At 45.7% G+C, this 15,732-nt stretch overlaps 2 protein-coding genes across 2 annotated transcripts; one reads left to right on the top strand and one right to left on the bottom strand.

Moving 5' to 3' along the window:
- Positions 1-205: 205 nt before the first annotated feature.
- On the bottom strand, positions 206-1,971 carry LOC308259130 (calmodulin-alpha; the record flags this gene model as incomplete). The annotated part of the gene is made up of 2 exons (XM_080689921.1): positions 1,813-1,971; positions 206-472 (listed from the first exon to the last, which is right to left on the bottom strand). Exons 1-2 carry the CDS (start codon positions 1,960-1,962, stop codon positions 206-208), a joined length of 417 nt encoding a protein of 138 aa, XP_080546047.1. The 5' UTR covers positions 1,963-1,971.
- Positions 1,972-11,028: 9,057 nt separating this feature from the next.
- Positions 11,029-15,151, top strand: SAP18 (Sin3A associated protein 18; the record flags this gene model as incomplete). Its single annotated transcript, XM_080720025.1, has 4 exons — positions 11,029-11,157; positions 11,265-11,374; positions 14,649-14,771; positions 14,995-15,151. The coding sequence occupies 4 exons, from the start codon at positions 11,029-11,031 to the stop codon at positions 15,149-15,151; spliced, it is 519 nt and encodes a 172-aa protein (XP_080576151.1).
- Between the last annotated feature and the right edge of the window lie 581 nt (positions 15,152-15,732).

Genomic DNA, 15,732 nt, shown 5'->3' on the forward strand with positions numbered 1-15,732 from the left:
TTCAGGACAATGACAGTAAGATAAGGGAAGAAAACATGGAGGAATGAAGTCCTAATTACTATACATGCATATTTTTTGACAGTAAGGGGAAACCTTTTACAGATAAGTTACAAACAAAGCAAAGGCAAATAAACAGTATTGTACAAGAAATTTAACACATTCTGTACAATGTCTTCACTTTGCTGTCATGATTTGTACAAACTATTCAGTTTACTTGACCATCACCATCAATATCTGCTTCCCTGATCATTTCATCAACCTCTTCATCTGTCAACTTCTCTCCAAGGTTTGTCATCACATGGCGAAGCTCTGCTGCACTAATATAGCCATTGCCATCCTTGTCAAATACATGGAATGCTTCTCTAATTTCCTCTTCACTGTCTGTGTCTTTCATTTTTCTTGCCATCATTGTCAGAATTTCAGGGAAGTCAATTGTGCCATTACCATCAGCATCTACTTCATTAATCATGTCCTGCTGCCAAAAGCCAGCTAGTCCAATGGGGCGCGAGTTTGCTCGCGGTCGAGGGTCTCAGTAAAGGTGGGGAAGGATAGACTGATTTTCTACAGATTCTTATCTGTAGCGGTTCTTTCCTAGGAAAATAATCCTATGATCAGCGCTTTAAAAAGAACCTGACATGGATCGATGCTTCTTGTGCAATCGAACACTTTATTTTGGACACAAGATTTTTTTATATATTCCCCTCTCCCAGTGAATATCTAGTAAAAAGAAGTGCAAAACACCCAAGGTACAAAAGAGAGATACACATGCAAATTACCAACCCTGAACAAGACATAAGTAAAGCCTGGGATATCCCAGGTCTTTGTGATTGAGATCAGTCCCATTATCTCAGGTGGGCCTTGTGCTCTGGAGCCCAGCCCCCCTTGGCCTTGCAGCTGCAGAGGCTTCTATTTGGCTAAAAGTCACACCCAAAAATCACTTGAAGAATCCAGTTTGTTTTTTAAGAGTTTTCTTTAACACTTTCGGAGCTCATTCCTAGGGCTTAGTCCAATGTCCTCCTTTATATATAATGGGGGACGAAGTCCGAGATTCCAGCTTTCATATAGTTATCGTCCGTGTTCCTTTATGATGATTTAAGGAATTTCGATGAATGTCTGCTGGATTTTGTCTGCAATACTATCCGCTGTCTGAAAACTTAAACAAACTCATGACACAGTTTAGCAGGTAAACACCAAAAAATAACATGAGGTCTTTAGATTTAGTTGTCAGATATATTTCTCTAGCAGCTGAGCATTTTCCTTCTTTTAATAATCCATATTCCTATCACTAACCTTCTGCAACTTTCTTTTCTTTTCTGATTACCCTAATTCTCTCTTTCCCATTCGGGCCAATCTCAGGATAAGCTCTTCTTCATACAAAATACTTTCTTATTCTCACCATATTTTCTTTCTTTCATCTTTACACATCTATTTTATCTGTCCTTTGTTTTGACATAGCTATTTTTAACCAGGTGGTGTTGCTGTATTGAAGGTCGAAGGTGGACTGGAATGCTGCTTCTAATTACCATTTGAACAAGGCTCATCTAATTACCATTTGAGCAAGGCTGAAAGTTTACTGGAAGGACATGGATTCAATTTTCACTCACAGTCCTGATCTTTTTTCCACCGGAGCAATTTCATGTGGAAAGTTAAAAGAATCATTACTAAAAGAATAATAGTTATGAAAGAATATCTAAGAGTGGAGGAGTTTTTTGGCCAGAGACGATGCCCTCTCTCGGGGCTAATCGCCGATGACTACATGGATTCTCACACATGTAGATGCCGAGATGGAGTGGGCAGCAAAGTCTTGGCATCCTGCAATTCTGCTTCTGTGGGATTTTGCCCAAGAGACCTCATTACAGTTCCCAATTCCTTTGTTGTTATAGTTCCATCACGATCCTTGTCAAATAGTGAAAAAGCTTCTTTGAATTCTGCAATCTGCTCTTCAGTCAGTTGGTCAGCCATGCTGCAAGCGCTACCGGCTCTGAGACAAGATTACACAACCGCTTGGCTTGCTTGCTCCACTAGGTCTAATCTGAGCTCTGTTTTGAGTCCCCCTCCTCTCTGGATCCTGGTGCTGCAAGGGAAGATGGTGTCTGCGCTGCTCCGCGCTGCGCCTCTGGTTGCAGCACAGCCGTCTGTTGTTTTTTCTGGTGTCTCATTTTTATGGCCCTCTTTTTCTCTGTCCCTTGTATTTACATTTTTTGTTTCTCTGCTGATGGTGTTTTCTGGCTATGAAAGGCACTGATTTTGTGGTAATAGAGATTGGTTGTTAGCGGGGCTCGTAAGCCCCGCTTTACTCCGTCGCCATCTTCAATTTATTTATTTATTGCAGTACTGGGGATGGCACCCAAGGGCATTCTACTCAGATACACCCCCAGCCCTATTTTTTATTCTTTATTTTTAAACAGGGTCTCACTGAGTTCGAAAGGGCCTCACTAAGTAGGTTGAGGCTGTCTGCGAACCATGATCCTACTGTCTCAGCTTCCTGAATGCTGGGATTACAAGTGTGCACCATCATGCCAGGCATTTATTTATTTATTTATTTTTGGTGGGTCTGGGAATGGAACCCAGGGGTATTTGCCATCCGAGCTACACCCCTGCCCCTATTTTTTTTTTTTCTTCTTTATTTTGAAACAGGGTCTCACTAAGGTGCGCAGGGCCTCACTGAATATCCGAGGCTGTCCTCAATCCGCAATCCTTGATCCATGCTTGGTGACATATCTGTAGTCCCAGACTTGGAAAGTTGAGAAAGAAAGATAGGTTCAAGACCAGCCTCAGTAATTTAGTGAGGGTCTACGTAAGTTAGTGAGGCCCTGTTTCAAAATAAAAAAAATAAAATAGAGCTGGGCTGTAGGTCAAGGGTAGAATGCCTTCCAATCAATCCAATACCACAATAAATAAACTCCAGTACTACAATAAATAAATAAAATATTAAAACATTGAGCCTTGCATGGTGGCACATACATATAATCCCAGTATTTGAAAGGCAGAGACAGGAGGATCACAATTTCAACACTAGCCTCAGCAACTTATAGAGGCCCTCAGCAACTTAGAGAGACCCTATTTCATAACAAAAAAATAGGCTGGCTGGGCGTGGTGGCTCATGGTTGTAATCCCAGTTTTCAGGAAGCTGAGACAGGAGGATCGTGGTCCGAGGACAGCCTCAGATACTTAGTGAGGCCCTTTGCAAAACAAACAAACAAACAAACAAACAAACAAACAAACAACAATAACAACAACAACAAAATAAAACTTATAGGTACAGATTTTTTTTTTTTTTGCAGTACTGAGGATTGAACCCAGGGGCATTCTACCTCCACACTACACCCCCCTGCCCTATTTATTATTTTTTATTTTGAAACAGGGTCTCATTACTCACTAAGGGTAGAATGCCACCATGTCTGACCCAGCTTTATTTTTTATTTTGAAACAGGTCTCTTTAAGTTGCAGAGGGCCTCACTAACTTGCTGGGGCTGTTTGCTAACCCAGGATCCTCCCATCTCAGCTTCCCAACTACAGGAATTACAGGTGAGTGCCCCATGTCTGGCACGTGTAATATTTTTTTAGGGATAAATTAGAATCTTTTTTTTTTTTTTTTTTTTTTGCGGGTCTGGGGATGGAACCCAGGGGCATTCGACCTCCAAACTACACCCTGCCCTATTTTTTATTCTTTATTTTGAGACAGGGTCTCACTAAATTGCGGAGGGCCTCACTAAGTAGCTGAGGCTTGTCTGCGAACTGTGATCTTCCAGTCTTAGCCTGCCGAATGCTGGAATTACAAGTGTGTGCCACCACACCTGGCTTAAATAGCAGGATCTTGAAGTTGGCACCTATAAAGTCTATCTAGGTAATGCCAACCAGTTCTCAAAAGTGGATGAGAGGCCAGGTCCGTGGTGGCGCATGCTTGTAATCCCAGCATTTGAGAGGCTGATATAGGAGGGTCACTGTTCGAGGACAGCCTCAGCTACTTAGTGATTGCAATTTAGTGAGATCCTGTTTCAGAATAAAAAATAAAAAAATAGAGCTGGGGGTGTACAATGCCCCTGGGTTCAATTCCCAGGACCACACATACAAAAAAGTTCCATTTCTATGACCATTTGTTGCATTGGGCTTTTGTTCCTGCTTGCATGTTACTTGAGTGTAATACTCTATGAAGTACCTGCCACTGCTTTTTGCTTACTGTTCCTTTCACACTATCTTTTCTTATCAACTCAGTAGTTTATTTCCTTTGGGGCACTGTTTTAGAAAAATAGCAAGGTATGGCATTGGTACAGAAGAGAAGGGTAAACGTGAAACAAATCTTCTCTCTTTTTGCGGTACTTGGGATGGAATCCAGGGGCATTCTACATTCGAGCTGTACCCCCAGCAACTATTTTTTATTCTTTAAATAAAGGGCTTCACTGAGACTGTCCACGAATCCACTCTCCCTCCTCCTGTCTCAGCCTCCCAAATGCTGGGATTACAAGGGTTGGCCACCGTGCCCAGCTAAATCTACTCTTCAAAGAGTAATTTTAATTCAATTATGTAAGAACAATGTAGGTGAAAAAAAAATCGCAGAATGTTACTTTCTCTTCCTTCACCACAATCCCCTGCTTTCCCCAGAGGTAACTGTTCTGAGTTTTGTGTAATTATAATTACTTCATTGCTCTTGGGAGTTTTAGCACCTGAGATGCATCTGAAACATTAAGTTTTTTTTTGTGTGTGGAACTGAGGATGAGACTCAGGAGCATTATTCTACCTGTGAGCTACACCCCCATCCCTATTTTATTTTATTTTGAAACAGGGTCTCACTAAGTTGTGGAGAGCGTCACTAAATTGTTGAGGCTAGTTTTTTTTTGTTTTTTTGTTATTGTTTTGTTTTTGGTACTAGGGGTGGGACTCAGGGTCTTTTCTACCTCCAGGCTCTACTCCTAGACCTATTTTATACTTTATTTGGAAACAGGGTCTCACCAAGTTGCTGAGAGCCTCACTAAGTAGCTGAGGCTGGCTTCAAACCTGTGCGATCCTCCTGTTTCAGCCTCCCCAGCGCTGGGATTACAAGCGGGTGCCACCATGCCCGGCCCCGAGGGTAGTTTTGAACCTGTGATCCTCCTGTCTCAGCCTTCTAAGTACTGGGATTACAAGCATGTTCTACTATCCCTGGCTCGGAACAATATTTTCTTTTTTTATAGTACTTGGGATTGAGTCAGGGTCATTCTACTGCCAAGCTACACCCCTATCCCTATTTTTTATTCTTTCTTTCTTTTGCACTACTGGGGGTGGAACCCAGGGGCACTCTCTGAATGACACCCCCAGCCCTAATTTTTTATTTTTTATTATTATTATTATTATTATTATTATTATTATTATTGTACTGGGGGTGAACCCAGGGGCTTTCTACCTCCAGGCTATACTCCCAGACCTCTTTTCTTTTTTTTTTTTTTTGGTGGTTCTGGGGATGGAACCCAGGGGCCTTCTACCTCTGGGCTACACTCCCAGACCTCTTTTATATTTTATTTGGAAACAGGGTCTCTTAAGCCAGCCTCAGCTGGCTTCGAACCTGCGTGATCCTCCTGTCTCAGCCTCCCAAGTGCGGAGATTACAAGTGTTTGCCACCATGCCTGGCTCCTATTTTATATTTTATTTGGAAACAGGGTCTCACTAAGTTGCTGAGAGCCTCACTAAGTAGCTGAGGTTGGCTTTGAACCTGCGTGATTCTCCTGTCTCAGACTCCCAGGCACAGGGATTACAAGCATGCACCACCATGCCTGGCTTATTCTTTATTTTAAAACAGGGTCTCACTAGGCCTCTGAGGCCAGAATCGGAGCCTGCCGAGGGGTTAGGCTGGTGCTGGGGCCAACGGCCGGCATTGGAGCCTTCTGTGAGGCAAGGTCGTTATTGAGACCTCCGAGGCCAGGACTGGAGCCTGCCAAGGGGTTAGGCTGGTGCTGGGGCCAGCGAGTCTGGGATCGGAGCCTGCCGCGAGGCAAGGCTGATGCTGGGGCCTCCGAGGCTGGGATCGGAGCCAGCTGAGGGGTTAGGCCGGTGCTGGGGCCACTGGCCGGCATCGGAGCCTTCCGTGAGGCAAGGCCGCTATTGAGGCCTCCTAGGCCGGGATCGGAGCCTGCCGAGGTGTCGGGAATCCTGCCCGACAGCTGACGGGGCTTGGTGAGATGATGAGTACCGGATGACTTGAACACAAACCCACGAGCCGGGAGTCAAGTTAAGTGAGATCTCATTTATCTCCCTCCAAGACATCCTTTATACAGTACCAAGCCACGAGGGGAATTTCCATGAGAAATAGCCTAGCCTATCTGGGATAAAGATCACTAGCATGTAGTTTACAGCCAATCCCAGGCCAGTACATGAGCCATTCATGTGTGCAGAAAGCTCCTTTAAAGGTAGAAAGTGAAAAACCGCTCAGTCTCCCCACCCATAATGAATGGGGAAAACACGCCTTCCTAGCTTCCTCCAGGCGCCATCCTTGCCCATTTTTTGCTGAATCACTTTACTTAAAGTTTTGCCTTAGGCTGTAGGCCGCTCAGGCCGAATCTCCTTAGGTGCTGTATAGACACACCCCATCACCGAGGGGTTAGGCCGGTGCCGGGGCCAGCGAGGCCTGGATTGGAACCTGCCGTGAGGCAAGGCCAGTGCTGGGGCCTCCGAGGCCGGGATCGGAGCCAGCTGAGGGGTTAGGCCGGTACCGGGGCCACTGGCCGGCATCGGAACCTTCCGTGAGGCAAGGCCACTACTGAGGCCTCTGAGGCCTGGATTGGAGCCTGCCGAGGGGTTAGGCCGATGCTGGGGCCATCGGCTAACATCAGAGCCTGCCGTGAGGCAAGGCCATGCTGGGGCCTCCGAGGCTGGGATCGGAGCCAGCTGAGGGGTTAGGCCAGTGTCGGGGCCAGCGAAACCAGAATCGGAGCCTCCCATGAGGCAAGGCCGCTGCTTGAGCCAGCGAGGTCTGGATCAGTCCACCGGGTAGCCAGGCCACAACTGGGGTCGTCAAGAGTGGGATCGGTATTTGCAACGCGGCATGCACAGAGAAATATCGCATAAAATTAAAACCAGATGCTTCCCCTAATGAGCAATAACTAGGAGGAAACGGGCAACAGGAAGTGGTCGAGCTATAGAAAGGGCCCTATAGTGAAGCAATTAAGGTGAGGGTATGGAATAGGGGAGGATGGAGCCTCTTTAAAAAGCAGGAGGTACATAAACATATGTATTAAAGTTAATCACCAAACAAGCATGGGATCGAGGGAGGGGGAGGGAATGGGATGGGGGCTGGATGAGGGCTAACTGGATGATGTGTGCTTGTATATCCTCTCAAGTCTTGTATTCCAATGTGATGTATGATTACAATGCACCAATAAAAATAAAAAAAATAAAACAGGGTCTCACTAAATTGCAGAGGGCCTCACTAAGTAGCTGAGGCTAGCCTTGAACCTGAAATCCTCTTGTCTCAGCCTTCCAAGTACCTGGATTACAAGTGTGTACCACCAGGTCTAGTAGGAACAATTTGCCTGCTTTCTTTTTTGTTGGTGATGGTACTGGAGATTAACCCAGGGGCATTCTATCTCTGATCTACACATCAGCCCTAATTAATTTTTTTAGCTTGAAACAGGTCTAGTCAGGCGTGGTGGCATACACTTGTAATCTCAGCGCTTGGGAGGCTGAGACAGGAGGATCGCACAGGTTCGAAGCCAGCCTCAGCTACTTAGTGAGGCTCTCAGCAACTTGGTGAGACCCTGTTTCCAAATAAAATATAAAAAAATAGGTCTGGGAGTGTAGCCCAGAGGTAGAAAGCCCCTGGGTTCCATCCCCAGTACCATACACACACACACAACAACAACAAAAAAAAAAAAAAAAAAAGAAAAAAAAAGGGTCTAAGCTACAGAAGGCCTCACTAAGTAGCCAAAGCTGTTCTTGAACCTCCGATCCTCTTGTCTGTCTCCCAGGTACTGAGATTACAAGTGAGCAATATCATATCTGGCCAATCTAGTGGATTTAGTTTAAAACCAAGCACTGTGGTTTTAATGCAATTTCCTGATGTGTGTGTGTGTTTGTGTGTGTGTGTGTTAGTTACTGGGATTGAAACTAAGGCATCCTACCTCTGAGCTACACCCCTAGCCCTATTTTGTTTTTATTTTGAAACAAGGCCTTGCTAGGTTGGAGTCTCACTACTTGCTGATGGAACCTGTGATCCATCTGTCTCAGCCTCCCAAGTACTGGGATTACAAATATGAGTCACCATACCCAGCTTTTATTGATCTTTTCGAGATTCATTTTTATAGCTGTTATTTTTATCCTTTTTACAATTGGACTGTCATTTTCTTCAGTTCTTATATATTCAGTATAGCAGCTTTATTCTCTCTCTCTTTTTTTTTTTTTTTCAGTGCTGGGAATGGAACCCAGGGGGATTCTAATCTAAGCTATACCCCCAACCCTATTTTTTATTCTTTATTTTGAAACAGGGTCTGTGTTGCAGAGGGCCTCACTAAGTAGCTGAGGCTGTCCACAGACCGTGATCTTCCTAAATCTTCCAAGTGTGGGGATTACAAGTGTGCACCACCACGTCCGGCTTTCTTTTTTGGTGTGCATTTGTAGCAGGGTACTGGAATTGAATCCAGAGGCATTCTATCTCCAAACTACACCCTTAACCATATATATATATATATATATATATATATATATATATATATATATATATTTTGCGGTACTGGGGACTGAACCAAGGGGCATTCTACTTCCAAGCTACACCCCAGCCCTATTTTTCACTATTTTGAAACAGGGCCTTTTGAAACCTGGTATCCTCTGTATCACCCTCTAAGTACTGAGATTACAAGCATAAGCGTGAGCCACTATGCCCAGGTACTGTATTTTATTTATATTTTTCATTTTCTTTTTGTGGTGCTAACGATTGAACCCAGCTACATTCTAGCTCCTAGTTACACCCACAGCCCAAATTTTTATTTTTTATTTTGAAACAGGGTCTAAGTTGTGAAGGGCCTCACTAAATAGCTGAGGCTGTCCTCGAACCCTGATCATCCTGTCTCAGCTGCCCAAGTATTAAGATTACAAGCGTAGCCGGGCGTGGTGGCGCACGCTTGTAATCCCCCCACTTGGGAGGCTGAAACAGGAGGATCGCACAGGTTTGACGCCAGCCTCAGCTGCTTTGTGAGGTTCTCAGCAACTTAGTGAGACCCTGTTTCCAAATAAAATATAAAAAAGGTCTGGGAGTACAGCCTGGAGGTAGAAAGCCTCTGGGTTCCACCCCCAATATCACCACCAAAAAAAAAAAAAAAAAAAAAAAAAGATTACAAGTGTGCAATACCACACCGGCTTATAATTTTCATTTTTAACAGGATTATATTACGTTGATGAGGGCTTTGCTACATTGCTGAGGCTGGCCTCAAACCTATAAGCCTCTTGTCTCAGCCTCCCCAATTCTGGGATTATATGCATGGGTGACCACGCCCAGCTCCCCCAGGCCTTTTTGTTTTAAAACTGTGAAGCTACCTTGCTGAGAGTATTTAGTTGCTAGGGCTGTCCTCCAACCTGTGATATTCCTATGTTAATCTTCCAAGTACTGAGATTACAGGTGTGGGCCACCACACCCATCTATAGTACACCTTTTCAGTCATATGCTTGTGTGATTTTTCTTTTAGGTTTGTTGTGTAGTTCTGGGGATTGAATCCGGGGGCATTTTACCTCAGAACTACACTCTCAGCCCCATTTTATTTTAAAATTTGAAGTCTTGCTAAATTGTTGAGAACTCCGCTAAATAGCTGTGGCTGGCCTGGATCCTGAGATCCTCCTGTCTCAGGCTCCCAAATGCAGGAATTACAGGCGTGCACCATCAAGCACCCCTAGCTATTTATTTCTTGTGGTATTGGGGATAGAACCCAGTGGCATTCTACCTCTGAGCGACAGGCCTCAGCCCTAATTTTTTATTCTCTATTATTATTATTATTATTTTTTTGTGGTACTGGGGATGGAACCCAGGGGCATTTTACCTCCGAGATTTAGCCCCCGCCTTTTTTCTTGTGGGTCTGGGGTTGAAACCCAGGGGCATTTGACTACAGCCCCTGTCCTAATTTTATTCTTTATTTTTTTTTTGAAACAGTGTCTCACTAAGTTACAGAGGGCCTAAGTAGCTGAGGCTGTCCACACTCTCCGGTCTCAGCCTCCCAAATGCTGGGATTACAAGCCTGCGCCACCATGCCCGTCTTTTTTTTTTTTTTTTATTCCTTATTTTGAAACAGGGTTTCACTGAGTTGTGAAGGGCCTAAGTAGCTGAGGCTGTCCTCCAGCAGCGATCCTCCTGTCTCAGCCTCCCGAATGCTGGCATTACAAGCGTGCGCCACCACGCACAGCTCTATTTTTTATTCTTTATGTTAGTGCAGGGTCTCACTGAGTTGCGCAGGGCCTCGCTAAGTACCGAGGCTGTCTTTGAACCGCGATCCTCCGGTCTCAGCCTCCCCAATGCTGGGTTTACAAGCGTGCTCCACCACGCCCGGCTCGGCCCTACTTTGAAACGGGGTCCCGCTCATTCGTTGCGTGGTTCACCGCGCGGTCCTCTGGCCTCAGCCTCCGAGCCCGGAGCTCACGGGCTCTCTTCAGCTGTCGTCTTTGGTGTCCCGTGCTCCGGTAGCGGATTCCTTTCCGCGCGTCAGGCAGCCACTCCAGGGCGGCGCTCGCCCGCGCCCGGTCTCGGCTCGCCCGTATGTGTGCGGAGAGCCCAGCTCCGGCTGCCCTCAGCTCCGCCGGCTCTGACGCCCGCCCTCGTCAGAAAGGGGACACCCGGCTCTGTTAATGTCTGCCTATCGCCTGGAATCTTCTAGCCACGCTCGATAAGCGCGCGTTTCTCCACAACGCGCTAAACCGCCACTTCCGCCCCAGCCAAGGAACGGCCCGCCCGCGCCGCCCGAGGCCGCAGCGCGCAGGCGCGGCCGGCCGCTCGCGCGCTCACCGCAGTGCGCCTGCGCCGCAGAAGCCCCGCCCCCGCGCGAGAAGCCCGCCCGCTCTCCTCGCGAGAGGCTCGCGCGAATGCTCGCGGCGGGGGTCGGAGGTCAGGGCGAGCGTCTCGCGGGCCGAAGGGGAAAGATGGCGGTGGAGTCGCGCGTCACCCAGGAGGAAATTAAGAAAGAGCCGGAGAAGCCGATCGACCGCGAGAAGGTGAGGCCCGGCGCTGCGGGGTCGGGGGAGGCGGGTGGCCCGGCGCCGCGGGGGAGCGGGCTGGCCGCCGCCGCCGCCGTGACCTCGCCCCCGGCTTCCCTCCCCAGACGTGTCCGCTGCTGCTGCGAGTCTTCACCACCAACAATGGCCGCCACCACCGAATGGACGAGTTCTCCCGCGGAAACGTGCCGTCCAGCGAACTGCAGATCTACACCTGGTGAGCTCGCGGCCGGCCTCCGCCTCTCTTCCTCTCCCTCGGTCGCTTTGTGAGTGGATCTGGGGATCGAACCGGGGCAGTCTACCTCCGAGGTGCGCTCCCAGCCAGTTTGTTTGGAAACACGTTCTTGCTAGGCGTGGTGGCCTTACGCCAGTAATCCTAGCACATAGAAGGCTGGAAAAGGAGGATCGTAGATTTGAAACCAGCCTCAGCAACTGCGAGACCCTTTTTCAAAATAAAAACAAAATTTGAAAAGGGCTGCTGTGGTACTCAAAGTTAGGTTCCTGGATTCAATCTCTAGTGCCAAAAGAAAGAAAAAAAGAAACAGAAGACCACCAACAACAAAAAACATGGTCTGGCTAGATTGCTGGGAATTTCGCTACACTGCTGAGGCAGCCCTTGAACTTGGAATACTGCTGCATTTCCCAAGTACTGAGATTACAGGTGTGCACCATCAGTCCCAGCTGGAGCTTTATTTTCCACCTCAGTTGAGGCCTTCGGACATGGCTGTCAGAAAAGTAGAGGGTCCTGCTATTAAACGTGAATTTGCCTATTTTCTAAACTTTTGTGATGATTTTATATTTTGGCGATGTTAAGAATTGACAGATCAGAGCCAGGTGTGGTGGTGCACGCTTATAATCCCAGCATTTGGGAGGCTGAGACAGGAGGATTGCGATTCCCGGACAGCCTCAGCTACAACTTAGTGAGGCCCTTTGCAACTCAGATCCTGTTTCAAAATAAAGAATAGAAAATCGTGCTGAGGGTGTAGCTTGGAGGTAAATGCCCCTGGATTCCATCCCCAGTGCTGAGAAAAAACAAAACTGACAGTTCAATGTTGTCACCATTGTGGCTGCCTGGTTCAAAACGATATGGATAATTTAAATGTGGTAGTGCCCTTGAGGGAGACATAGTGAAATACATGGTGTGAGCCGACATGGTGAGTAGGAGGAATAGGTTTATCCTCAAAGACCATTTCCACTTAGGCTTAATCCATAGGTACCACAACACCAAAAATAAAGTCACCAAAGCCTATTTTCTTTTTCTTTTTATTTTATATATTTGCGGTACTAGGGATGCAACCCAGGGGGATTCTACCTCCAAGCTACACCCCCAGCCCCATTTTCTATTCTTTATTTTTAAATTTATTTTTTATTTATTTTTGGTGTTATTGGGGTTCCTGGAAACCCTTCTTCCTCCGGGCTACACTCCCTGACCTATTTATACTTTTTATTTGGAAACAGGGTCTCTGAAGCCAGCAGCTGGCTTAGATCCTCCTGTCTCCACCTCCCAAGTGTGGGGATTACAAGTACGCCACCACGCCCGGCTCTATTCTTTATTTTTGAAACAGGGTCTCACTGAGTTGCAAACAGCCTCACTAAGTAGCTGAGGCTGTCCTCGAACTGTGATCCTCCAGTCTCAGTGTCCCGAATGCCGGGATTACAAGCGTGTGCCACCGCACCGGGCTAGCTGTATGATTTTAAAATGTGTTTTTTTGAATTGAGTAAGTGGCTCAGGAGTATAATCCCAGTACTTGGGAAGCTGAGACAGGAGATTACAGGTTCAAGGCCAGCCTCTGAACTTAGTGAAACCCTGTTTTAAAATAAAAGGGCTGGGGATGTACTTCAGTATAATGCTAAATTTACCTCTTTAACTAATTTTTTTTTTTTTTTTTTTGGTGGCACTGGGGGTGGAACCCAGAGGCTTTCTACCTTCGGGCTATACTCCCAGACCTTTGTTATATTTTATTTGGAAACAGGGTCTCACTAAGTTGCTGAAAGCCTCACTAAGTAGCTGAGGCTGGCTTCGAACCTGTGCTTTCTTCCTGTCTCAGCCTCCCAAGTGCGCCACCACGCCCGGCTTCCTCTTTAACTAATTTTAAGTGTACAGTTGGTGGTGTTAACATTCATCCACCAGTGTGAGCTGATGTTGGTTTCCATAGTCTTAATTACTTGGTGCCAGCCTCATGTCTGATCTTAAAGCTTTTCTATTGATTGAATCAGGACCACCCAGATCATACAGGTTAATCTCTAATTTTAAGTCAGCTAGTTATAGGTGTTAAACATATCTACAGAATATCTCACAGCAACTTTTTTTTTTTTTTTTTTGCGGTACCAGGGATGGTACCCAGGGACATTGTACCTCTGAGCTACACTCCCAGCCCTTGTTTTTAGTCTTTTTATTTTTTAAACAGGATCTCACTGAGTTGCAAAGGGCCTCATTAAGTAGTTGAGGCTGTCCAGTGAACCACGATCCTCCAGTCTTCGCCTCCTGTATGATGGGATTACAAGCATGCGCCAAGCTGGGCATGGTGGCGCATGCTTGTAATCCCATCATTTGGGAGGCTGAGACCAGAGGATCGCGGTTCGTGGACAGCCTCAGCTACTTGTGAGGCCCTTTGCAACTCCGTGAGACCCTGTTTCAAAATAAAAAATAAAAAAATAGGGCAGGGGGTATAGCTCGGAGGTCGAATACTCCTGGGTTCCATACTCCTGGGTTCCATCCCCAGACAGACCCACCAAAAAAAAAAAAAAAAAAAAAAAGCGTGCGCCACCATGCCCAGCCTTCACAGCAACATTTTGATTAGTATTTGGTTAAAAAAAATGTACTAGCCTGGGTTTAATCACCAGCACTACAGGGAAAAAAGAAAAAATGTACATCTTTATGAAAATACTTTCCTAGTAAATTGATTGTAAGATACATTCCAGTTTCAGAGATTCTAAAATGAGGAAGAGATGGGTTTGGTAGGGCACACCCATAATCTCAGTACTTGGTACACTGAGATACAGTTAAAGGTTAGCAGCCAGCCTCAGCTAATAACTTAGTGAGACCCAGTTTCAAAATAGGGCTGGGTTATGTGTAGCTTGAAGGTAGAATTACCCTGGGTTCAATCCCAAGTACCACAAAAAAGTAAAAAATAAGTTAAAAATAATGAAGCTGGGTGTGGTGGCGCACGCTTGTAATCCCACCATTTGGGAGACTGAGACAGGAGGATCGTGGTTTGCGGACAGCCTCAGCTACTTAATGAGGCTCTCCGCAACTCAGTGAGATCCGGTTTCAAAATAAAGAATAAAAAATAGGGCAGGGGCTGTAGCTCGGAGGTTGAATGCTCCTGGGTTCCATTCCCAGACCTGCAAAAAAAATAAAAAAAAATTAAATTTCCCTGACATTTTCTAACATAAGTTACAAGTCAAACACATGTAATAACTCATTGGTTTTTAGTGTCCTTGTTATTATTATTGCTAATAAACCACATGTAACTCTCTTACTAATTCAGGATGGATGCCACTCTGAAAGAACTAACTAGTTTAGTAAAAGAAGTCTACCCAGAAGCTCGAAAGAAAGGCACACACTTCAATTTTGCAATAGTTTTTATGGATCTTAAAAGACCTGGCTATCGGTAAGTAATTTATTACCTTTAATTCCTGTAATCTGTTTTTGGTTTGGTATGTTTTAACAGATAGGGGTAATTCCTTTAATAAATTATTCTGTGTGTGGTGGGTATATATTTGTATTATCTTAGTTTGTCAATTTGTGAACTGTGTTATGAGGCGGACCAGTGTACTCTTGCATTTGCTGTGGCATTGATATGGCTCCATTACAGCTGCTTTCCCTTCCTGCAGAGTCAAGGAGATCGGCAGCACCATGTCTGGCAGAAAAGGGACGGACGACTCCATGACCCTGCAGTCCCAGAAGTTCCAGATAGGAGACTATCTGGACATAGCCATCACCCCTCCAAACCGGGCACCACCCCCTTCAGGGCGTATGAGACCATATTAAATTCTGTTTATTATCTTTCAGATTTATTTTTCAGCCAGTTATGTAAAATAAACTTACATATTCTTTTCCTTCCCTGATTTTGCCATTAAGCCTTTAAATTCTGAACAAATTGTAACGCATCTATTTAGGAGTTAGATTTGGATGTACTATGGTATATGATTATTATTAGAAAGTCCATATGTTTCAAGCCCCTCTGTAAAATATGAAGTGCTCTTAGTGTTGTGTAAAACTGTATTGTTAAATATATGTGTACAATCAGCTTGAGTGTGAAAGTTAATGGAGGCATGCGAGTAGGGTTTCATCTCATTTGGAGTTTATTTATTTACTTTTTTTTATTGTGGTACTGGGGATGGAACACAAGGGCAGTCTATCTTTGAGTTACACTCCCAGCCCCCCCCCCCCCTTTTTTTTTATTCTGAAATAGGGTCTCACCGAGTTGCAAAGGGCCTCACTAAGTAGCTGAGGCCCTCCCAACCACGATCCTCCGGTCTCAGCCTCCTGAATGCTAGGATTACGAGCGTGGCCACCATGCTTGGCTTTGGGAATTTAGAAGTAGTGTGGGGGGGTATTTTCAGCTCTAA

Source organism: Muscardinus avellanarius (genome assembly GCF_963383645.1).
Source record: "Muscardinus avellanarius genome assembly, chromosome: 2".
Classification (NCBI taxonomy): domain Eukaryota; kingdom Metazoa; phylum Chordata; class Mammalia; order Rodentia; family Gliridae; genus Muscardinus; species Muscardinus avellanarius.